Source organism: Cinclus cinclus, chromosome 6 (genome assembly GCF_963662255.1).
Source record: "Cinclus cinclus chromosome 6, bCinCin1.1, whole genome shotgun sequence".
NCBI classification, from domain to species: Eukaryota; Metazoa; Chordata; class Aves; order Passeriformes; family Cinclidae; genus Cinclus; species Cinclus cinclus.
In genome coordinates this window covers 19,132,477-19,157,280 of record NC_085051.1, presented here as the reverse complement: position 1 = coordinate 19,157,280, position 24,804 = coordinate 19,132,477, and the positions used below count along the sequence as shown (strand labels likewise).

At 39.7% G+C, this 24,804-nt stretch overlaps 1 protein-coding gene across 2 annotated transcripts; it reads right to left on the bottom strand.

The window, feature by feature from the left end:
* Nucleotides 1-7,348: 7,348 nt before the first annotated feature.
* EHF (ETS homologous factor) lies at nucleotides 7,349-20,400 on the bottom strand. Of its 2 annotated transcripts, XM_062494566.1 has the most exons (8): nucleotides 19,596-20,400; nucleotides 16,966-17,211; nucleotides 16,586-16,645; nucleotides 14,087-14,155; nucleotides 13,928-13,996; nucleotides 10,804-10,863; nucleotides 8,267-8,462; nucleotides 7,349-7,448 (listed from the first exon to the last, which is right to left on the bottom strand). In XM_062494566.1, the coding sequence occupies exons 1-8, from the start codon at nucleotides 19,690-19,692 to the stop codon at nucleotides 7,349-7,351; spliced, it is 897 nt and encodes a 298-aa protein (XP_062350550.1). In that variant the 5' UTR covers nucleotides 19,693-20,400. The 2 variants fall into 2 exon arrangements, with proteins under 2 accessions (XP_062350550.1, XP_062350552.1); XM_062494568.1 differs by lacking the exon at nucleotides 13,928-13,996.
* Between the last annotated feature and the right edge of the window lie 4,404 nt (nucleotides 20,401-24,804).

Here is a 24,804-nt window from a genome sequence, read left to right as displayed (position 1 = left end):
TAAAAAAAAAAAAAGAAAAATATGTTTTAACACCACCACATAATTTTTCATTGCATGTGTATTTAAAAATTACATCAGATTAAAAGTCTGGGGAAGTAGGATGGCAAAGCATGTGAGTGTTCTACAGTGGCAGCAAAGTAAAAAACTGGATTAACTTTATCATCTAACTCTAAACTTTCTTGAAAGTAAATATAACTTTTATTAACCCTTCACCTCAAAATTACTGGAAAAGTAAAAAGTGTCCACAAGACACATGTCAGATTTGCATGACAGCTCTGGGTATGCCATGTGTCCCCACAAAGTGTCCTTCTCCATGAAATGCCTCCTAGCATGCCAGTGATTTCAGTCTGAACATGCTGAAATGTTTCACTCATGAACTATAAAATACTGAAAAATATTGGTTTGGCATGAATAACTGGTGAATCATCGACATTTGTAATTGTTTGGGGATATGGAGGTAGTCTTGGCTTATTTGTATTCTGATTTCACATGAGAACATTGATATGAAACAGCAGTAATTGAATCTGATAAGCTCTGGTGAGCCTTTCCCCAGGAGAGGAGGTACGATTTAGAGAGAGATACAAGAGTACAGAAGGAATTCTAGAAGGATGCATGGAGAGTTGCAGGTTGCCTCACATCACAACTCATAGATTTTATATACTCTTAAAACGAGTGATCATCATGTCAGGCAAAGCTAATTACCTGAGACATTACGATTCTATCTGCTATGAACAGGAGGAAATTAACGCGATCTCTCCTCTTATTTTTTTTTTAATTAATTGTCTGTCTATTTAAGCCTTCTTTGAAAATACAAGGATCTTAGACAGCATAAGATGCCAGCCTGTGATTATTTGGTGGTGAATGCTGTTTCTCCTTCTGTCAGTGTTTGGGCAAAGGCTTCATGGGATGACTGTGCTGAGAAGCACCATAGTCCACAGGAGGCTGGGCAAGGTCAGAGCTGTGGTGTGAGCCTCCATCCTCTCCAAACTTCAGTGGCTCCCTAAGACAGCCCCTGGTTACAGATTTGGGTTGCACATCTGAATTTCCTCATCCCGGCAAATTAACAGCCTATAAAGATGTGAACTGGAGCCAAAGGTTTTGGTCTTAGCCCATGGAAGCCGACTCAGAAGACAAACACTTTACATCCCCTTCCAGGGAAAGAGCAGATCCCATGGGTACAGCCAGTGATGTTACAACCACACCACTTGGGAAAAGGGGATGTAAGAAAAAACTGGAGAGAGAAACTGACAAATAGAGAGCAAAACTAGCAAGACTTGAAGGGATAGTCCTCTCTCCTAGACCAATTCAGTATCTCCAGCTGGCAGGTGTGTCTTAGCATCCTCTTGGGAGCATCACCTACAGCGCCAGTAATCCTCTGACCTTTCTGCAGCACTCACAAAAGCATTTGGGATGCATTCTTAAAAGTCTTCAGCACACACCGTTCTCTAGTGAGCTGTGAAGTACAACAATCCCCTTGCCACACAATGCTGAAGGCTGCATTATTGTCCAAAGCTTTCAAAGCACAGGCTGGAGATTTAGAAAGCATTTTTTTAAGGTGTTGTATTCAGCCTCTCAACATACTCAGGTATAAGATGGAGGCTTTCACAATCGTCATGCTCAGAAGGTCTCTTCAGCACTCTTACAGAGAGATGGGGAGGCTCCTCTGCAAAATTCACAAGACGTTTCACTAACACTGGTATTAATGCCCAACTTCTCATCTTGTTCCCAGAGACAGTATAAATGCTAAATAATGAACCAAAACTTTAGGAAGAAGAAGCTACAGTTTGTCTTTATGCTTTGAAATACCTTCTGCAACAATACAGATCATCCATCTCCTTCATTCACAGTGTTGAGATTGAATCTTATTGTTGAATTTCAAACCAAGATGAAAGCAAAGAGGGTGTCACACCATGCTGAATACAGGGGGGGAGAAATTCTTCAGCAGAAATAATGCTTCAGTCATTTTTCATAATTAAATTTTTTTAGGTACACAAGGTGATGCAGTACACACAGGAGTATTGCTATAATTTCTTGTTCTTCTAAAAGTTATAATTAAACTTGTAAACACTAATTTATGTTTAATTTTTGCAACCAACCTCTGATGGAAAGACTATAAATAGACTGACTTGGATGTTATTAAATTTTTTGCACATACAGCCTTTGTATTTCCACACAGAACTTTTTGTACCTTAAAACCTGGTCATCGACTCAGTCTCTTCTTCCTGCTTTGTTTCTTTCCCTATTATTTTCTATAACACTCATGTGACTGAAGGAACTAAATATCTGGGGAAAATTCTTGGCTTCCACACAGTTTAGGACTTAGATTGCATTGTGAAAAGCTTCATCAACAAGGGAGAAAATAGCAAAAATCCAGATAGATAACCTACCTTATTGGAAGTTTTAGTATTGGTAACTCTTAATCACCTTTTTTTTTTTTGTTCTTAGTACCAGATTTCACTTACCTGCAGCAATTCTCACTTATCCTTGATGCAGACATGCACCCAAATTTATATCACACTAAGATGTAGACTCTATTTACACCACTCCTCTTATTTATTCCCAATTTACATAGGATTTGTAAACTGAATTTTGCCTTGAATTTTAATTTCATGTGGCCTTAAAATGCAGTGGAAAGCTCAAGTTTTCCTTGATTTTAAGTGACAAGCAAAGAAGAGTTTTGGGTTGGGTTGTTGTTTTGTTTTTATTTTGGTTTTAGTTTTTTTTTTTTTTTGGGGGGGGGGTGGTGAGAATTTCTTAAGAGTGCACTTATTTGCATGTTTCCAAGCAATATTCTCATCTGTGTTTGTCTCAAAGATTGACCTCAGCTTGTTTGAAACAAAGCCCCAACCATTTACTAGAAAACCAGCTGTGCTTTTTAAAATCTCAGTCTGAACTTCAAATTCCTTTTGAAACTCATCTTGGGACTCCCAAGCTCTCAAACTATGACCACTCTTTTGGGACGCTGATTTTACACGCTAAACATTGGGTTTGTACCTGTGTTCAAAATTCAAACCCATTCTCCTATTTATGTGGACATAATATTGGAGCCCCTTTGAAATTACAGGTTCAAATACAGGCTGACTCAACATAAACTGAACACTTCCAGAGCCACCATCCTCAAACACCCAAGTGCATCATTTTGAAGGTGGAGGAACCACTCACTTGCTTAAAATTATGCACAGTTGCAGATTGCAGAGCGTGATGGTGTGACTCGTCCTGTTCCAGTGAAGCTCCTGACCGAGATTCCAGCCCAGCTCCAGATGTGCTGGCACAGCATCAGGCTCAGCTCTCTGTGTCAGCTCTCTCTCTGCATCACCTCGTGCAGCCAGCCCGGGACACCCAGCAGGGCACCACAGGGGCTACAGGGTGGCCCCTCACAGGCCACACACAGCACCCTGGCACCCAGCTGGCACAGCCACAGCCCCCAGACTGCAAATGCCACAGGAGTCTGCCTTGACTTGCTTTTAATGTAGGCGCTTTCACTTTTTTACCTCAAGCTGCAGAGTAAAACAGGAAAGATGTCCCCTTTTTGTAGCCATCACTTAGATGGAAAAATAACGCAAAGGACGGGATTTCATTGTTTTGGCTGCTTTGATTCAGTAAAGGAAATGCTCACTGTGAGTAATGGCATCCTTAATCAGCCTAGCCCTTGCACACACTTCAAAATAGCTTGAAGTTAAATCAGTGCTGAAGTAAGGCCTTTGTTAAGTTTAGCAGCCAAACAAGAAAGGCAATCTAGCTGTGTTGACACGATCCATTATTTCACTGAGGCCTGTGAAACATAAAACTGGTTCAGAAACCCAGCATCTTCACAATAGGGATCAGGTATTCAACATATTAGTAAATTCAAGCTTTTGGATTTTGCTGTAGTTACAGCAGTCCTTTGCTGTATTAATTGCTGAAAGCATCAGTATTGAAATATTCTTCAGTACTGAAAGAATTCACATTAGTCACTTCCAATCATAAGGCATAGAAAAGGGAAATAAACATTAATCAAATTATTTTTTTCATGAGTGTTTTATTTGAATTTATATCATATTCACAAAAATAGAAACAGTCTTTAGAACCATTTTGTGAATACATTGTCTCCAAGCTGAGATTTACAGTGGCATAGTGAAATATCTAACTTGGATTTGTTTCCACACGCAGACATTGAAGACGATGCTGTGAGAAGCAAGCAGGAATTATGCAATGTGCTGCAGAAAGAAAGATGAAAATGTAACGAAACATTTTAATGTCTATGTAGTTCAACAGCCTACATACAATTTCTCAGGAAGTTTTTAGAGCAAGTTGCTCTAACTCTGTGCAGAAAATATTGAGAGTGCTCATGCCAACCCTTTGACATTGTGATTTGCATGTAACTGTATAAATACAATATACTTTCCTATCTAGAGCTTTATACATATGAAAAATTATGGTACAACAAAAATCTATACACATGGTGCTACCAGTTCAGCAGCTTCTAACTTAAAGGATACATCTAAAAATATGATTGCTCAGCCTCTGAAATACAAAATAAAAGAGCAATCAGAAATGCTTTTTGTTTAAATAGCAATTTACATAAAAATTCATCTCTTCATTTTCTCCGTTTGCTTAGGTGTGGTAAAAAGACTCTTTGGTTGGTTGCATCTATCCTTGGCAAGAACTGTAGTTTTAAACAGTCCTTTGTGTTTGTCTCAGGCAAAGGTTAATATATTTGTAAAACAGAGTAAATGTTGGCTGGCTTCTCTTCCAACTTCGTGCTATTGTAATGCTGAATGGCAAGTACCTACTACGCTGCAAAGTTCTTCAGGGTGGAAACAGAAACTTGTATGATTTCCACGTCCTAAAAGATGTGGAAGACCATTTATACTGCACCCCAACATAAATCACTCTCTCAATTTATACAGTATGCTTCTAAATAAAGTTTTATCTTTCAAAACTTTTAAAAGCAGATTTAGCTGCTGCTCAGCAACCAAGTGGTGACACACATATATCACACGTTCATGTTACCTCCTAAGAAATTTTGTGAGAGATCAGGTAGAAAGCAAATTAATGAAGTATTACAATACATTGCTATAAGATATATGTTAACCTGAGATAGGGTATAGCTACATTGCAGATTTGTGATGGTACCTCTGATCTCAGATTTTCACCCAAGGTGTGGAGGTGGTGTGAAGAGCATAGAGCGAAGGGCTACACGTAACCATCAGGTAGGGGGAAGAAATGGTCTTGGGAGCAAAGTGAGAGTGCTCTTCTCATCTGGTTGTCTGACTCTTGTTATATGAACTACAAAATAATGGTAAAGGAAATGAAATGTAGCAAATTCAGCTAAAAAAAGGAAATTACTGAGTTGCCAAAAGCAAGCAAGGCTAGCGCTAACAGTCAAAAAAAAACCACCAAAGAGAGATAGAATGAGAGAAAAAAATGCTTTGAAGTACACAGGCTTATTATTTGATTTGTAAATAAGATGAAGCTCTCTCCACCCAGGTTATGAAAAGTAAAAATTGTCATGTATGGGTAATTGATGGTGACAGCTCTGGCATACACAGTGTAGGAGGTGATGTTATTGTTTAACATGCCCTACATGTGTAGATAACAAGTTAGGCTCTCATGTTTGCCTACAAATTGTTGCTAAGTACATTTCATACCCTTCATATTGATACTTCTGTTGTCCCTTGGTTTCATCTCCATTTCCTTTTAAGACAAACAAAAATGGAGTATCCTGCAACTTGCAGCTGTATCTTCCTATATTTCAAGCTAATATGGATTCAAACCCAGGGGATGCCTCGGGAAACAGATATTGTATAAATTTAATATGCTTAATTTCCCTTTTTTTTTATTTTCTTTTTTAATCTTGGACTTCTCAGTCCCTGTTACTGTTTTCTAAATTCCCCATCCCTGAAAAAGTGATTTGAAATTGATGTTGGTCTCACCTCTGTTAACATCACCGAGAAAATCCTGTTTCTCAACTCCCACATCTCACATACTCAGTGACCTGGTGAAGTGCTGCCTCCTCTAGTTTTTATTCCCCTACATTCTGCATATGCTCAGTGCTGGCACAAAGCATCTGTGAGTTGGAGAAAGGAAAAGCTGCCGATGAGTGCTCAGTGTCTGTATAGCGCTGCTAGAGGTGAACCCAAAATACTGACACAGATATGGATGTCCTTAAAAGCTCAATGTCTTTACGTTGATGAGGTTTTTCTCCAACTAAGAGTCTCAAGCACAACTGACAAATACAAGTACAGTATAGAGTCAGATTTGAGGAAAGAAAAAGGAACTAGTACTTTACATACACTTTAGCTTTGCATTTCTCAAAGGTCTTTTGAAAATGTCTGTCCAAGTGAGACTTGACCTTCCAGGAGGACCACACAACTTGAAGCAATTTGGGAGATGGCTTCCTCATGCCAAGGGATTAATAAACGTTCTGCTTGCCCACCTCCTCACTGCTCCATATGGCACAGATTTAAAAGCTTTAATTAGAAGTGCAAGAGGGTGAGAAGATTATTAACATTCCTACTGGGAAACCAGTGCCTTTTAATAAGTTTGCCCAGTCAGAAAACAGTCTTCCTTCAACAGCTTTTGGTCCCCAAGACCGAAGCTCTTCCAGCAGCTCACCCCAAAGATATTAGTTAACAAAAACCAGCCTTTTTTCCTGGGGTGAGCTGAATGCTCTTTGGAGGCGAGGGAAGACACAGAATATCAGGTAAGATCTGGTCCTAAATGTCAGCCCACAAAAGAAGGTCTCAGTGGTGGAGGTAGCATGGGTTCTCCAAACAAATGCTGACCTTGCAGAGCCACTGTTCTTGTGGCTGGGATAAGCCAGCTGAAGAGGAACCCACTGTCTAATGCAAAAAAAGCAGCTGAAAGCCAGCAAAGTATTAAAACACTCAGAAATCAGAGGAGGGAAGGAACAAGTGGTATTGGCCAAGGAAAGCTATAAACCATCTGACTATGGAAGAAGGCTACTTGGCTCAGTGATGCTTTACTGTTTCCTCCACTTTTTGTTGCCTTCCAAAGTGGATTATCATACTCCCTAAATGCCCTAATATTTAGCTCCTTCCCTTTCTTTACATGACTCATAAATCACATTATGCCTGTATGAATTAAAAAAAAAGAGGAAAACTTCACAAGAAGGGAAAAATAATCATAATTCTATAATGTTAACTTATATCACAGAAAACTGTGTACATTTTTTCCCCATACAGGACATACTTCAAATAAAATAATTTTAACACCAATAATGATAATGTTCTTTCTTCCCGACAGAAGTAGAATTGTTTTTTCACCCCAGTTTGGTACATAAATATAAGAAAATAGTCTTTGAATATTTACATCCATGTGTTTTAAATGTAATTTCTTGATATATTTAATTTTCATTTTCTCTCCAACCACGGGCATTCTTTCCAAATTTATATACTAATCTCCGACCATCCACACGCTCAAGGATTTCTCTTTTGTAATAGTATCTGTTAAAATAAAAACAGAAAAAGTTATAAGAGTAAATTCACCTATGGTCCTAAAAGGTCACTGCCAACTAGGCAATCCTTTAGCTAGCTTAAAAAGTCTTCATTTTTCTATTGATACATATATATACATATATATATATATATATAAAAAATAGGTAAGATCATTATAATTGAATGACAGAGAAGGAAAAATGGACATTTTCTTTTTCCTTTAGATTAACTAGCTTCTGAGTTTGAATTTCACTGTGTTTCAGATCAAAGCATATTGCTAGATTTATCACACACTCTTACGAGATTTCTCTTACGGGGCTTTCTTCCAGATAAGCCAGGATCTGAAAATCAGACCAGCAAAGAACCACAATGCCCTTTAAAAAATACATTTTGAATTTTCAGTTATTATGGAAAAAGTCTCAAAATGTTAAATCAAATAGGAAAGAAAATCCTAACACCTGTTTTAAGACAATGGATGTGGGGTATGCCTAGTTTCTGAATCCTGTTGGAAATAACAAGGTCTCCAGCCATTACTGGGCCTTTTAAACATTCTGGGCTTTCTGCAATGATATTCGCTTCCTATATTGGTTGTTTGGATGGAGCAAAACAGAATTTAGACATATATATAAACATTTTTTTTATTAAATATATCATATAATCTACAGAAACAGGAGAAGAAAATAACATAATGCTACAATCTCAAAACTAGTGTGAGAGACAGTCATAGAAAACAACTGCTGCTATTTGCAAATAATTTTTAAAAACAAATTCTTCATCCAGTTGGTCTGTGTATGTGCCACAGTCTTCCTCAGCAACAACGAGCTCACCTCATAGCCCGGCTGAGTTTCTCATAAGTCATGCTGCTGTTGTTTTTCTTCTTTCCCCACAGCTGAGCCACAGCTTCAGATTTTAAAAATCTGAAGACACCTTCTGACCGGTCTTCCCACTTGATTAATCCTGGGTTTTTCTCAGGATTGAGAAGAATATCTCTAATAAATTCCCAAAGATGAGTTCCTCGAGGGTCTGAAAAATGAAGAGAGCAGGAGGGAGTGTCTCAAGAGTTCTCTGGGCTATGCTTGCAATTTTTATATCATCTACAAAGGGTGAACACTCAGGCCATACTTTCTGGAACACAGGACCACCAACCTCAGAGATACACAGGTGAAAAACACTGGCAGCCTTTTGACTGCAGGCAAGCGTTGGCCTCAGGCAGTCTGAGCCCTCTGGCAGGCAGGTAGGAGCCCAGCAACCAGGGGAAACAGAGTCCAAACCACCCACTGCTGTCTTCTGCCTTTGGCACTATTTCTGCCCTAAAGAGAACACGTTTAAGCCTTCCCCTCATCTGATCCCTGTCTATAGCACAGCATGTAACCTGATATTATTGCATGGCACATGAAACAGCCCAGAATAACGTGGAGCAGGCACTGAACCTCCATGCATTTAAAAGACAGACAGAAGGCACAGGAGGTGAACTGCCATTCTGCATGAATGAGTAAGTAAGAAGGCGTAGAGTGGATAGAAGGACAGTGACAAAACTGGAAAACTGGCCAGGCAAAATTGTATGTAAAAAGGAAATCAAAAAGTTTGACAATGGTGTAGAAAAAACAAAAACAGATCTCCAAGTTCAACAGGAGAAAGACAAAAACAGATCTCCAAGTCCAAGCTCTCAGTGTAAGCACAGATACATCGCAAAGTTACAGCAAAGATAGCACCAGAAAGTCCAGAAAAGAAAAAAAAAGTCTATCAAGTCAGATGAAGTAGTTTACAAATGAAGAATAAGAAACACAGTGACAAGGTGAGCCAGAAAGAAGGCAGTCCTTTGGTCTGACTTCAAAAGTATGCAATTAGACCAAATTAAGAAGGAAACAAGCTAATCAAATATGTGAAGGTAACTTGAAAATTATATACAGTGCAGTGTAAGTAGAATTAGATTTCAGTCAACTAATAAAATAATTTTCTTTATTATTATAATTGTTTTCTGGATCCATTAAAATATGGTGGACCTAGCCTATCTGGACATCATTAACTTATGGTCATGATATGGAGCAATACTGAAGAAACTGGAAATGAAGGGGATTAGACCAAACTGCCAGTGTGACCTGTTTTGTATGCCCAGGCTGTGACTGAGAGGTTAGAATCAGAGAGTACCTCAAGTTGGAAAGGACCTATAAAAATCATCAAGTCTTACTCCCTTCAGGACATCCTAGAATGAAACCACATGACTGAGAGCATTGTCCAGACACTGATTGAATGCTGTCAAGCTTGGTGCTGTGACCGCTTTCCTGGGGAGCCTGTTCCAGTGCCTGACCACTCTCTGGGTGAAGAACTTTCTCTATTCTGCAGTTTAAACTTTTCCTGGCACACCTTCACTCCATTTCCTCATGTCCTATCACATGTCCTATCATCTTCTCCTAGCTGAACAAGCTGACAGACCTCAGCTCTTCACCGGTCTTTCTTCAGACCAGTTCTGTCTAATTCTTTCATGAACAACCTTTTTATACACACACACACAAAAGTATCTGGTGGGGACCCTGATATCTGTGTACAGATATAAAGTTCAGGAGTTCTGCTGGGGCAAAGTGACAGAACAAGAGTTAGAAGAGTTAGGAAGACACATAATCTGGAGGCCATATTGAAACAGGATGAATCCAAGTACCACAAAATGCAATGAAAGACCAATACTAAGCTTTCCTATTATAATCGGGGAATTAAATAAGATAGTAAAGACATAGGATATTTTCAGCATTAGAAAAAAATCTCTGTAAAGTACATTATAGAGCTATGTACAGAAATCACAATTATGGTATCCTGTCTTCAGAGTCAGGTTGAATAAAAACTAGCAGAAGATGTAGGTGAGGGGAGGAAAATGACTGTCATATCAGGGGCTAAGAAGGTGGCAAGACTGAGGCACAGGTGCTTGCTTGTGATGTCGTGCGTGAGAAGTTCTGCACAGAGATGCTGAGCAGGGTCTGTGGTGTGTGCTGCACCTGGCAGGCACAGGCATGAGCATGACTGTGCCCACGCACAGGCCCTCCTGATTTAATCCTGAGTCTTCCTCATCATTCCTTTACTCCAATCCATCAGCCCAGCTCAAAAGGGCACAGGAAGCTGGTTTCTGGTTGCTTCCCCATAGGCCCTCACTGATAAAAACAATTTGAAAAGTTTAACAATATTGAGTCCAAGAATGATGTAAACAAGCAGTACTAGAGAGTCAGATTCTTTCAGAATTCAATCACAATAATTTAATTTAATGAGTTTTGCGCTCAAAATGCTTCCTCTTCCCTCCCAAATAAGATCTGATTTTCATTTGTTTCTTTTCCTTCAATCAACTAACCGACCATTATAAGCATGGATGTTGACTTACTGTGCTTCTTGGTGTGGGACTTTGGGGTATGATCTTGCGATTTTTTTGCATCTGAAGAGTCTGCAGAGAAGGAAAATTAAGCCTATTTGTAAATTTGATTAAAGGCTTTCCATTGACTAGCAGGTTGAAAGAAATAAAACCACAAAAAAGAACAAATATCTCTTCTAAAGATAATCACTTTTCGGAAGGTAATCTAAGTGAGGAGGGAGAGTTTTGTTTTCTGTACTATATGTTAATCAGCACACTTCTCAAAGAGACCATTGATGAATAAAGAACGAATGCAGAGGTAAACATACGGCTTTTGAAAGCTAGATTTGATTAGCAAATAGCTCATCTCGTGTTGTGTGTGAGAGAGAGAAAAATAGGATGATCACATCTGTAAATGGAATCCTGAATTGTCCCATTATCTTAGTCTTTGCTGAAGCATGTATCTTTGGGGGCTTATTTGCTTCTGAAGAGATGATCTAATGGGAAATGTATGTGCTGGTACCAGTGCACAGAACACCTACCTGACTAAAACATAATGAACTGGCAAAATGCTGTTGTCTAGGGGGGCAGGGTGGGGGAAAGGGGCTGCACTGGTAGGAGTTTTTGGCAGCAGGACAAGCATATATTTTCCTGTGGCTCAGAGCCATAGGAACAAGCCATTTCTCATCAATGGTACTTTATCACCTGCAGCCAGACAGAGAAGGAATAGGGTTTCTGGCACAAGCATTTCTTCAGAAATGAAAAAAAAAAAGAAGTTCTGCCTATTCATGACTGTAACCTACCTCGCAGTCTGCACGTTCAACCCTCCCATCCCCAAACCACCGCAGCCTGGCTCTGCTCTTCTACTTAATGAATAGCTTTCATCTGATATCTCTAAGTCTCACAAAATCTGTGGGATAGACCTGAGAGGGAGCCCCTTCTTTGTTTGCTTTTCAGCATACCTTGTCCCTGAATCCCATAAAGCAAAGCTTAAGGTCCCACGCATGTTTTCCCAGCTTCTATGAATGCACAATTATCATACTTTTCATGGAAACCAGGCATTTGCATGGGAAAATGACTCACAGGAAATATTTATTTGCATAGAAACTTGTCAGATTTGCACAAGCTACTGCAATAACTGCATGTGAAAAGGTAGATGCAAAGTTATTCACACACTTGCTTTATTCATACATAACTGGAAACATAAACTGAACAAGACCGTGGGGTTAAGCCTAACCTCTGCTATTCTAAGTCTGATAAATTACTGTCCTTGACCCCCAAGCAGCAAAAGTGCTCTGAGTCATTTTGCCTTCCCACTCTCAAAGAGCAGGAACTAGCCTGAACCTCACTCATCTTGGAGGGGGGTGTGGTGTGGGGGAAGTAAAATGAGGCTTATATCACTGCCTTTCCTTAGATTATGATTCCTCATATTAAAGCCGGTGGGAACTCCAGGTAACAACTGCAGGACCCACTTCTTTATTTGCCCTCATATAAATCCTTCTCATTTTAAAATCCCACAATTTGCTTGCAAATGTTTATTACGCTCCACTTAGCTGGAAATGTATTCTTGGAAGTTCAGTTGCCTTCTGCCTAGCCAGTGATTTATTCTGGATTTCAGCTGTGTAAATAGCCTCCTGCTCTGCCACAGCTCCTACGTGGAGACTGGTTTCAAACATGCCATGTTAGGAGGCTGGGGCCTGACAGATGAAAAGAGTTATGATGCAGTTTCAACAAAGCTGTCTTGCAAAACTTTTGACAAAAGGTTACACATTATTTGCATATGATTCAGGAATGAGCCATTTTTTTACGGGATATACAAATTTAGTTTTTACAGGAGGCTGTGCCCTTGGCGTGCCACCCTAGCTCTAGGCTTAAGCAGTCAGCAGATAAACACACCGTGCCAGGATCTGGACAGGTCCCCAGCCCTGTCAGAGAGCCCTGAAATCCTGAAATCCTGGTAGACATCTTGTGAGAGTGGGTGGGGGTGATGGAGAAAGCAAACAGAGTGGTTGGTTGGGGTTTTTTAAGGTTCGGTGGTTTTCTTCTTGTCAAGTTTTCTCTCTTTCTCTTGTGGTTTTTTTTTTGTTTGTTTGTTTGTTTGTTTGGGTTTTTTGTTTGTTTGTTTTGTTTTGGGGTTTTTTTGTTTGTTTGTTTGTGTTTTCTTTTTTTTGTTTGGTTTGTTGTTTTTTTTTTCTGCATTAGTTTAAACTGCATGTCACTTGGCCGATCCAGCTCGGGAGGCTGGAGGAGCAGGGCACGGCAGGCACAGCGGCTGCACAGGCACTGGGCTGCCCCCAGCGCAAGGCTGCATCCACAGCAGCGTGCTCTCTCTCCTTCCCCATCCTCCTTCCTCATCCTTCCCTGCTTTCTCCCTCACGGCTCGGCCGAATGGCCTCCTAGAAAGATCCCTCCTCTCCCTCCCCGCTGTCTCGCCCCGCTGCCATCTCTGCTTTCCTCTTTCCCGGTGCCTGGCTCCCTCCCGGCTCCGTGAGGGGCCGCGGCCCGGGACAGGCCGGCGGGGCCTCCCACAGGCGCGACCCGCGGTGCGAGCGCTGCCCGCGCTGTGCCCGGCCACCACGGCCATGTGCCCCTGCCTCCTGCCCTTCGGCAGGCGGGTCGGAACTCTCCCTCACGGGAGGGAGGGGGTTCAGTGAGCGCCCCAGTGTTGGCGGAGAGAGGCTGCAGGAGGAAGCCCTTGTGCCGGCACGTTTGGGCACAGGGCTCGGTGTGTGCTCGGCAGCTCGGCCCGAGGCTGGCCCCAAGCGCAGCGCCCCGGTCAGCATGAGCCGGCTCTGCGGAGGATGGGCACCGCGGGCTGGCCCCGTGTGCTGCTCCACTGAAAAGCGTGGTGTGGCTGGAATGTCTCGTCTCTCTGACGCTAATGTTTACCCCTTTGACTCAGTCGCTTGAAAAGATATGTGGAGATTACAGATGATTTGATCATCTTTCTCTTGACAGAGAGAAGACAGAAGCATTTCTTTAAAGAAAGCTATTGTAATAATGGCAGCTAATAAACCTGTCAGAATCATCATTGCTTAGTTTAAAATTACTGGAGGCTCAGATGCAATCCTACAACAGAAGACCACAGAGACTATTACGTGTCGGTAGCTCTGGGACAAGTGACAAACAATTAAAAATATAATTACAAGTTTCTTACCAGAAGATTGGTGACTAGGTGTCATCATGGAAATCTGAGCACGACAGAATGTTTTACTGTCCAATAACTCTGGGAATTAAAAAGAAGACGTTTAAACTAATAGCCTCAGACAACAATAAAGCCATCTCAGAATGCATGAAGTACTGTGATGTTAGTTACCTACTGTGCTACCATAGCCACTGTCATAAAGATAATTCTCTTCTTTCCAGGACACCATTAATGATGGATCTGAAGGACCAAAAGAAAAATTGGATCACTGAAGGTACATTTTTTAGCCCAAAGGTAAATACTGAGCACTGAAAGAATTTAAAATGTGACCAAAAAAAATTAAAAATTTTAAAAAAAAAGGAAAAAAAAGAGGAAAAAATAAAAAGCTGTCAAGGGAACCAAGAAGTGAAGGGGTATGTACAAAATTATTTCCTTTCACTCAAATTATGCATGGAATTTTGCATATTCAGGCAAATGTATTTACACAAAGCCCTGACTTTTAGAAATAATGTAGTATGCTCTTCCTTTTCCTGAGTAGTATATCATTTATGCCTGGCCTTGGAGGAGGCTTCCTATGCCAGATCAACTCTAATTCTACCCACTCCGTCCTGAATTCTCAGCCCCTGATGATTATGACAGTGCGTTGGAGCCACAGAGATGAAAGTGTTCTCAAATATCTAGTAAAACAGAAGGATGCTTATGATGAGTATTTATTTCTATAATGGTAGAACTCGAAAGTCCTCTCTGAAACACAGCTTCATGTTTAAGCACATAGTGAGAAACATCAAAGCCTAGTCCTAGATGAAGGGCCATTTTATTCCAAGCACACTAAGTCCCCATCCTGAACCTAAAAATCACCCTCATGATTAAAGAGGAATAATTTTTAGTGACCTTCTGGTCATATGGATCAATATAAGCAGAACAGAAGTATTGCCTTTATGATCTGTACACTGATCTGGAAATTACTTCCTTCACAGTGCATTTTTAAAGTCAGAAGCCTTAAAAATCTTTTTCTTTTGAAACCAGGTCAGAAGGGATGAGATACACAGTTCAAATCTAGGTTAGACCTAATTTTTTTAATGTTCATATAAATGAAATCAAAAACCCTAAAATGAGTTACAGCTAAATAATCATGTTTGGCCAAGTTACCACTTATGACAAAGGAATTTAGCAGGCATGCTAACTAATAGCTGCATGTTTGGGCACCCAAAGCTTGCGTTCCTACAATAGCACACACCCTTTGCTTGCTTGGACGCCTGATCTGCCTAATGTTGCCTCTGAAAACAGGCCTTACCCAGCCAGAACATGGGGACAGCATTCACCTGCCCATTTTGGCCTTTTTCAGTACCCATGTCTTTGCAGCTGTGATGGTTTGCTGGAGGGAGCAGGGCTTCCCCTCAAAACTACCAGCCCTGTCCCTGTTGCCTCTCAAGAAGTAACTTTCCCAGCAGCCCTAATCCACAAGTCCTGCTTCCTCACATGAAGAAACTTAACCCACTCACACTGGCTGTGGTTGGCACCACCAGAGCCACACCTGGATGTCCTGATTCAGCACATCCAGGAGAACCATCCATCAGTCAGTCCTTCCAAAGATGTGCATCTTAGGTGCTTTGCTCTCATCTCTGGTAGGAGGAGGAAATAATATTATAGCAGGATCTCATAAATCAGGACTTAAAGGATACTGGAGTTACCTCTATGGAAAGCAGCAAGGCTGCCTCATGCACATCTCCCATACCACGCAGGCACAGGCCAGGAGTGGGTTGCAGATTGCAATCCTTGCCTGCTGCAAGGAGAATGTGGGGAATATTCCTGGCAGGAGAGGGTGGGCTCCAACAGGTTAGGTGGATAAATATGCTGACAGTATTTGTAGGAGACGCCACATGCAACAGATCTGTATTTGTTCTGCCAGCAGATATTGAAACGTGGCTCATGGGCACACCTACATATAAAGAGGCTGGGACTAGTGGGATAGAGAGTGTGTGGATATGGACAGGCGTGATCTGGCAAAGGAACAAGGGAAATAATTGTGCCTGAAAAGGACGGTTGAATCAAGCTGAAGTTCTTTTCTCAGTTAAACAAAGCCCTGGGAGGAAAGGGATCTAGCTATAAACACATTTGGAAAAAGAACTGCAACAGCAAAAATGCAGATTTGATCAAACCAAACTACTGCCTGAATTTCAGTTTCATTGAAACCTGTGAAGAAACTAAAATGTAACATTTTGTTTTCTTTCCAAGCTGTTTTTTTTTTTTTGGAAATCTCCTGATGTTTCAAACATTAACAGCACTTCACAACAAAATATTTTTTCTTCCTTTCTTTCTTCGTTTTTTTTTTTATGGGAGCATATTGTTAAAATAATTGTTTTGAAATCTGCTGAATGAAGCATAGAATGAAGTCCTCCAGAAAGCTGCCTCCATAGAGCACCTCAGACTATTCCAACTCTGAACATCAGTGTAGACTGCTGATATTGCTGAGGAAATGCAAAAGTAGCCACATACATGTGGTATTACCTGAAACTAGTGCCTACTAAGAAGTAGGCACTGACTGGCGTTTCTATTGCTTCTTTAATTCTGCATTATACATTTTCCATTTTATTTAATGTTACTTCGATTTGTCACCCTTGAAGAGGGCTCCCCCTTTTGCAAAAGACAATTTACCCAACTGCTACTCACCTGTTTGCTCTGTCTTCACAATGACATTATGAGATTGGTACATGTCACTTCCACACTGACCTGCAAGAAAGCAAATTGGCAGACAGGAGGTATGAGAATGAGTGCAGAGGAATCAAATGGATTAGCTCCAAGCAGCAACTTCTACACCTGAGCCAGAGGGCTGATTTTGGAGCGGGAAACATTCCCTCTCCTCTTCATCCTTCAGATTTCTCCCTTAAGTCATAGCCAAGAAATTTAGCAATACAGTAAATGAGCTATGAGCAGAATAGCAAAGATAGCAAATGTAATCTGCTAGGCAGGCTTCTTTACGGGGAAGGTAAATGACTTCTGAAGAACTCAGAATTCAGACCACTGTACATGTGTCTCTGTCTAATATTTACCGTTCCATTTTAGGTGCTGGAGGTTGCTGTAAAGCAGTTGTCCTGCTGTCCCAGCTGCCTGGGTGAATTCCTGCAGGCTCATACTACACAGATGTTCCCCATTGATGTCAAACTCCTGGAAAGGTATGCAGTTGGCATCCAGTTGGTTCGTATCAAGGAGGTGCTGCAGCCACTCCCAGACTTGAAACTTAGTCCAGTACTGCGGGTGTATTTCATGCCACTGGGTTCCATAGAAGCTACTGGATACTGGAAAAGAAAAAAAAAAATATTTACTGTCTCTGATAGCATAATAGTCATCAACAGTAAGATCTATAGCCAAACTGCGCATCTTGGAAGTCTACAGATCTAGACACTTTTCTCAGTCCTTAACATTGGCTCAGTAACTATTGCTGTCTCGAGAAGATATTGTGGGGATTTTGTCCTCAGTTTTCCATCTAAAAATTGGACATTATTCCATTACACACCTCTCAGCTGATTGATTTGCAAGAATTACCTTATTAATGTTGGCTAAATGCACCAAAATTCTCTGAGAAGGCATCAGAAAATGATGGATAAGCCTTGCAAAACTCTCACAAGAAGACGTGGAAACTTTATTTGAATAAGAACTTAGTAAGGGCTAAGTATGAATCGTGGAGTTAGAAAAAGGAAGGTTAAAAGCACTCTCATACTGCTCCACGTAAAAGCTTGTCAGTGTGGGCCATGGTTTCATGACAGAGTTGGCATTCTGATGGTGCAGATTATTGCTGTAGTCATGAACAGTGGTTTCTGAATGTAGTTGCAAAACTCATTTTTAGTTATGGAAGCTGCCTAATTTTCTTGTTAGAATGTCTGAGTCTTTTCTTGGCAATCTCAAACTGCTCTCAGTTTTATGTCATTGCACGACAATAGTTTGCATGTGCAAATGGAAGAAATTGTACATGGGATGGGATCATTATGTAAGATAAGAGCAAAGGCAGGATTGCTTTGGTCTGTCCTCACAGAGTTCAGTGCAATTTATTCCCTGGGAAAGGAGGAAAATGGACTATGCCAGACAGAGGTGATGATGAGATAAAATGTTCACAAGTGCAAGAAAGGTTTAAGGCTGAGGGAATAAGAGATTAAAGGAGGAGAGACTGCGATGGCCTAGCTCTGCAGTGACCCCACTCCAGGATATGGCACCAGTCTGTTTCCAGTCTCTAGAAAAAAATTAACCACACAGTGAGAAATACTGACAACAGTGGATATTGCCAGAGGACCACAAGTACCAGAAATGGCACTTTTTAGGAAATCACCTTAACTCAGGTGTACTAGACCTCAGGTCTCCTCAGCTGAGGTACAGGACACTGTTTCCAGGTAACACAAAAACAATCCCCAGTTATTTAGCTTCTTTTATCAATATTAGCCAACAAGACTTGTGTAAGTAACTTACAGAGTTTGCAGGACTGTTCCTCATCCTCCCGTTGAAGGATTTGGGGAATGAGTGTGAAAATTATTCAAAAGTGTAGTATGTCAGTGAAAAAAAGTTTGCTGGCGCTGTCAAATATCCCCTGAAAAGGAGGTTGATGTGTATTCTTATCACTTCAGAAGAGTAAAATGATTTCAAAGGCCACTAGAATCCTAATGTTAGCAAAGATTCTTTAGTGAGAGGAGAAAGTAGCTTGGGTAAAGTAAGTGAAGTGGTGAATTACAGCACAGTCTGGTCTGAGCTTTGAACTTCCCATCCCTCTGATGCATAAGTGAATCCTGAGGATTTTTACCCTGCAAATTTCATATAGACCCCCACCATTTCCCTCCATGAAATCCTGTGGAAGAGTGAAACTCAGATATTACTTTTTTTCTGTATGGGACTGTTACAGACAGACAGGTACATTTATTAAGCACATGGTGTTGTATTCCTATGTGTTTAGAAATTACACATAAAAAAGGATAAACATTTCATTAAGTGGGAACTTTAACTGTAATTTTTGTTGTAGTATTATTTGGATCAGAAGGACAAGAGCAGCATGTGATTGTCTGCTTAGATTTTAAGTTCTACCTATCCACTGAATAATGAAAAGAATTCTAAAATTATGTCAAGCATCTGTAGAGATAAAGGTTTATAAGTATTTTTCATACTGACAGAATATATATGAATAAATTTTTATCTACACAGATACATAATCACAAAACAGTAAGAAGAAAAAAAGAGAAAATATCACAAGCCACAAGTTATCTAATGCCAGTCTAATTAGAAAGCTATCTAGAAATTTGAGCTGAAAAAGCAAATACAGCAAAGGAGCAAAAATACTATTCCCCTGGAAAGCCAGAGGGTTGATTAGCATTAAACAGTAATGTTGGTTCAGAGGAGGCACAACGGGTAAAGGTAAGAGAGAAAGAATTCTGGACTGAGAAGAGAGAATTGCTGGCACTTTCAACACCGTTAAATTTTAAGAAAGAGAACTAGTAAGGAAATCAACAATAAACTGGTCCCTTTTGCAAGTTCAGCTTTTTAAAAATGAAGTAGCGAATGAAAATTTTTCCTACTAGAAGTGAAACTCTAGTAAATTAGTACTACTGAAAAATAATATTCATACATGCTTAAAGGTGTAGTAGCCCCTTTCCCACAGCCTCCCAAAAAAGAATACGGCTCAGAGCAGCTGAATTCCTCCTACCATTGCATGTGGAATATCCGTCTGTCCAGGAAGGCTGCTGGTGGAGTAGATTGCTGCTGGAATTGATACTCATCCTGCCAGCTCCTTCCAAAATCATGATCTGTAAGTGAATCAAACAGCTTGCTTAGTGAGCAGTGTCTAGTCCAAGAGGTAAATGGCAAAAAAAAAAAAAAATCCACTGAAGGTAAAGCAAGGAGGCCAATTCCATCTGTAGACGAAGATACAACTGAAATCAAGAACATGTTGACACAAACCCTTTTCCACTGCCACAAAATCTCCTTATGATAAACATTACCATGATTAATTTGCATACGCAAGAAGCAAGTTTCTACAGCTGCCCATCCATAAATGAATAATCTGTAATCAGAAAAGAAGCCAAATGAAAAGACAAGGCTCCTGACAGAGCAATACATGAAAACTGCCAAGCTTTGAGAAATGAAATACTAAATAGTTTTACTTTTTTTTCCCTGCTTTAAAGAGAAATGTGATTTAAACATATTCTTCCTCCTTTTTTTTTTTTAAGAGAGAGAAAGAACTTTCCAATAATTGCAAATGAAACTGTACAGTAGACTACAAGCCATGCTCAGAAAATCCCTCAAACAGAAGGAGACACAGAATGTTACAGGGAGGTAGCCTTACAGGGAATATCTTGTCAGCTGACCCAGTTTCTTATCTGATCTGTGTCAGCAGTGTCTATAACACTTCTTGGTAACAAATATCACAGATCATACCTTTCAACCCACCAAAAAAAATCAGATGGCCAAAGATCTTGTAAATGAGACAGCTGATGTTGTACTAGAATCAGTATTTTGGAATGACACACCCTCAAGACAGCATTCCCTCTTTTAAGAAAGCTTTCCATTCCATCTATCTTAGCATTAGTACCATGAGTAAAATTATGCTTTACTTTTTTATACTTAAAAAACCCCTATTTGTATGACATTCTAGAAAAATGTTAACATTTATCCCATGCTTAATCATTCCAATGAACGTATGCAAAATTCCCCAGTGATGGGTATTCTTGATGTTTTACATTATCTTTCAGCGGCATGAAGTTGTAAAGTTTAAAAATATACATTATAACCAAAGATATTGAGAAGATTGGGAAAGTAATTTGTTAAACGCTACAAAGGCTTTGGATTGTAATTCTTATATACACAGGGGAAAAAAAAAAGAAAACCAAACCCCTGTTCAAAAATATTGAAGACGCAAAGTCTGTAAAAACAAAACATTAGACATCAGGATGGCATGTGCATGCAACTAGACTTCACCCTAGAATTAAAAAGGTTATGAAATACAAAATGGACTTGTGAAGGGTAAAGTCACTGGTCTTGGCTGTTTATCCACTGAGGCCAGTGAAAAAACATCCAGTGAGAGCATGTCTCTATCCCCTACAAGGTCAAGCCAGCACCCTTTTTGGTAAAAGAGAAGGAGTCAATAGAAACACTTACAGCCTTGGTTTTAAAGGAGCAGTCTGAAAATTACCTGTATTGGTGTTTTTCTGTGACATTTAAAATAAATCATGTAACTTAAAATTTACAGGTATCTATTTCTTACCCCCCCCCGCCCCCCCCACCCCTCTGCCCTCCTATGTATTTAGAGAGGGAAAGGGAGAGGGAGAGGTTACTGACAATTGCTTAAAAAGTCAAAGCCTTAGGAAGTTTAAAGAAGTTTTTCACAGGGAATGGTATTTTACATTATAAACTAGTTTAGGCTTCTTTTTTCTTTTTTTTTCCTTTTTTTCTTTTTTTTTTTTTTCTCTTTTGGTGTCTATACTGAATGGCAAAATCAAGCCATGGATGATTTGGCAGTCACTTTCCATTTTTTTTCTAGCCAATCTGTGATTTAGTGACCACTATCAAGGAGGATTTAATTTCTCATAGTAGGTATATGGGATTATAAAACATTAACAACTGAGAGAGATACTTCTTGTCCCATTCTAGCCAAATAAAAGATAACTATCACATCAGTCAGTTTAGAAGACATTTTTTAGCCCTGTGAAAAGGGCCAATTGACTTAGTAGTGAGAATGAGAAGGCGTGAGGAAGCATTTTAATTCAATCTCATGATCATAAACATGTCCAGCCTATAATGTATATTAAGTTAAATACTTGATGTGTAAGAACTTTTAAGCAGTAATGTATGTTTGACAGTCAATGCATACACTTCCAAGGTTGTACAGGTTGATGATGTATCCATTTATTTCTTTAAATTTGGTTTAAATCATTTAAGGCAATTAGGTATGAATGAATGAAATATTAATGAAAAAGACCTTATTACAGCATCAAAACAGTTGAGGTAGAATACCAGCTATTCTGGGAAAACGATAAAACTTGAGGATTAGGAGAACACACTTAGAAGCTTAGTTTGCTGAATTCACTTCTTTTTAAAAAATTATCATATGCACTTCATGTGCACCTCATAACTTAAATGTATTGATCTGATGTTACATTTACAGAAGCTATCTCAGAATTAAAAGTACTGTGTTATGTGGTTTTGTATTCCGCAACTTCTGTAGTTTCTGGAATTCTACACAGATTTCATAACTTGTGCTAAAGGCTTACAAGTACCTCAGGGAAAACATGTGCATGTGAACTGAAATTATTTCTGTGTCATTATGTCCTGAAAATTAAATTATTTTTTTCTTTTTCATAATTAATCAGGTGAATTTCCAAACCAAAAGATCCTATGACACTTTGATTCGGCAACGGAAGCTATGGATAGTTAAAAAAACCAACATCATGTCTCTTGCATAGTTTTTCCATCCCAGCAGTAACTAAAACCAATGCACATTAGAGATCTGAAAAGAAGAGCTCTGGCAGCCTCTTCCCAAAATCTGGAATTTAGTTATTTTCCTTTAAAACATCCTCTCCCTGTCACAGTCTAGCAGACAGTTGCTCTTCACCTTATCCCTGAACAACACTAATATTATTTTCAAATAATGTCCATGAAACTTGTTCTACAATTTAATCAATCAATCAATCATCCTGGTTTTGGAAGCTAAATAAATAATCTCAACCTCAATAACTTAATTAATTTCCAGTATCACCTGTAGGAACAATTGTCCCTAAGAGGGAGAATTTACAATATGATATTAATCACAGAAGGAGGACTGGATTCAGCTTTAACCTAAACTTTGCCAAAGTTCTACATATTACTCAAGGAACAGGTTTTTTGATGTCTTGAAAATTTTCAGGTCATCTCCTTTATCTTAATGCAAGGGTGTTCCTTATTTGGAAATCATTCTAGCACTTTGTTCAGGAGGATTATAAAGTCCTACTAACAACTTCCACACCTTTTCTTGGAAGCATACAGCATTGTGCTCAACAATATTTTCTGTATGAAAACTAAACTGGGATTTTCCTCATGTCATCCTGCATATGCCTTTCTTTGCTAAAAATTCATGGAAGATTTATGCTTATCCCATAATTGAAAAGATTTTGAGTCAGGAAATTGGAAGCAGCATGTTCCTCTTTAGTCCAGGGCCAAATGCTCAAATCTCCCTGGTGTACAGACAAACCTGGTTAAAGGGTGTGAAACCTCAAGGAGAAGGACACATAAGATGTTCAGTTTTCTTTTAATTATATTCCATGTATCAAAGTGAATTGTGGAACTAATGAAGCCTGGTTTCCTATGAATGTGTATCTTGTGGTTGGATTCTCTAGTGTCTAGTAAAATGTGAGTGCTGATTGAAGTTTTTCCCACGGTTGGGGCATTCATAATATCTCATTGTCTCAAAGCAGTGAGCTCAAGCGTCACTCTTTCTTTCAGATCGAGTATTAATGGATTTTCCTTCTGTACTTGGCAGCCAGTTTTCATTAATCCTGTAAAAAACTTTGTATCTCTGGAACTTCTACCCCCATATCAAATTTAATTAAAATTGGCGATGAAACTAGAAGATTATTACAGGCCAAATGTAAAAGCCAAAACACAGAATTACCACAAAAGCCTCGTTTCCTCTGGAAACCATATTAAAAGGGATTCTAGCTGAGCTGATATTTTTGAAAATAACATAAAAAATCTCGGGATTTGTCCCTCTACTATGACATGGTACATTATAAATGAAAGCACAGATGAAATATCATTTGAGTATATAATCACATGTATTTTTTACAGACATACACACACACACGTCTATGTCTGTGCATGGCAGGTGTCTGTATGCACAATCCTATTCTGTTCCCCCAAAAAGCTGCCATCTCTGGAGTTATAACACTATGCAAATGACATTTTACTCAGACAGCACTGTTAAATATACTTGTGAACTGGTGTTCAGCAAAATACTTTCTAGAAAGAATCCTATTAGAAGGTATTAATGCATTTAAAATAATAAAAAAAGAAACTTTCACCAACATTTGTTTTATCAGCTGGTATTCTAAGACCAAACTCTGAAGGCCTCTCTAAGTAAAACCTCTCACTGGAGTCTGAAGGAGCTTTGGCTGAGCCACAACCCAGCAACTTGGCAGTAGCAGGTCATTTGCTCTGCTCTTCTTTTCCATGACCGCCTGACCACTCTGAGTAAACAGTGGTAATGGAGAGAGCAAGGAGCCATGGCCTGCCTGTGGAGCAAATCCAGCATTACAGAAAAACATATTTGCAAATCCTTGAACCTTGAACACTGTATAGTGCACTCTATGCGAATTATTTTATTGCACTACAGGTGTGCTCTGAAAATAAATTACTCTGATCCCTATTTCCACATTCAACCCAATGAATCTTAACATCCATATAAAGAGTTTCTCCTTTCTTTGAACCAGAATTCTTCAAGAACAGCTTATGTTAAATGATGTGAAAATTCCAAACAGAGGAAAGGCGAATAAGCAAAACAGAGAAAGTGATTGAATCCCGAAGCAGTACAACCAGATTGATTGTTCTGTTCTATACCAGTTTGTATAGGTGCTCATGGACACAACTCTGAAGTGAACTAAGGGGGCATGGAAGGCGAGCATGTAAGAGAAAGGGATCCATAGGGGAAGGGACCCCCAGCCGTCTTGCTGGTAAAGCGATGCACTCTGCACAAAACACAACAACATCTAGGGCAAAACAGACTGAAACTACTAAGCCATGACTCCACCTGTAAGCTATGCAAAGTCTAAGAGTGACTTCTAGCTGAGACAAGCTCAGCGCAGCTCCTCCTGGCGTGTCCAAAAGGGTGGATCTCGTTTGGCATATTTACCTATGGGATTCTTCCTCATTTTCCCCTTTTACCA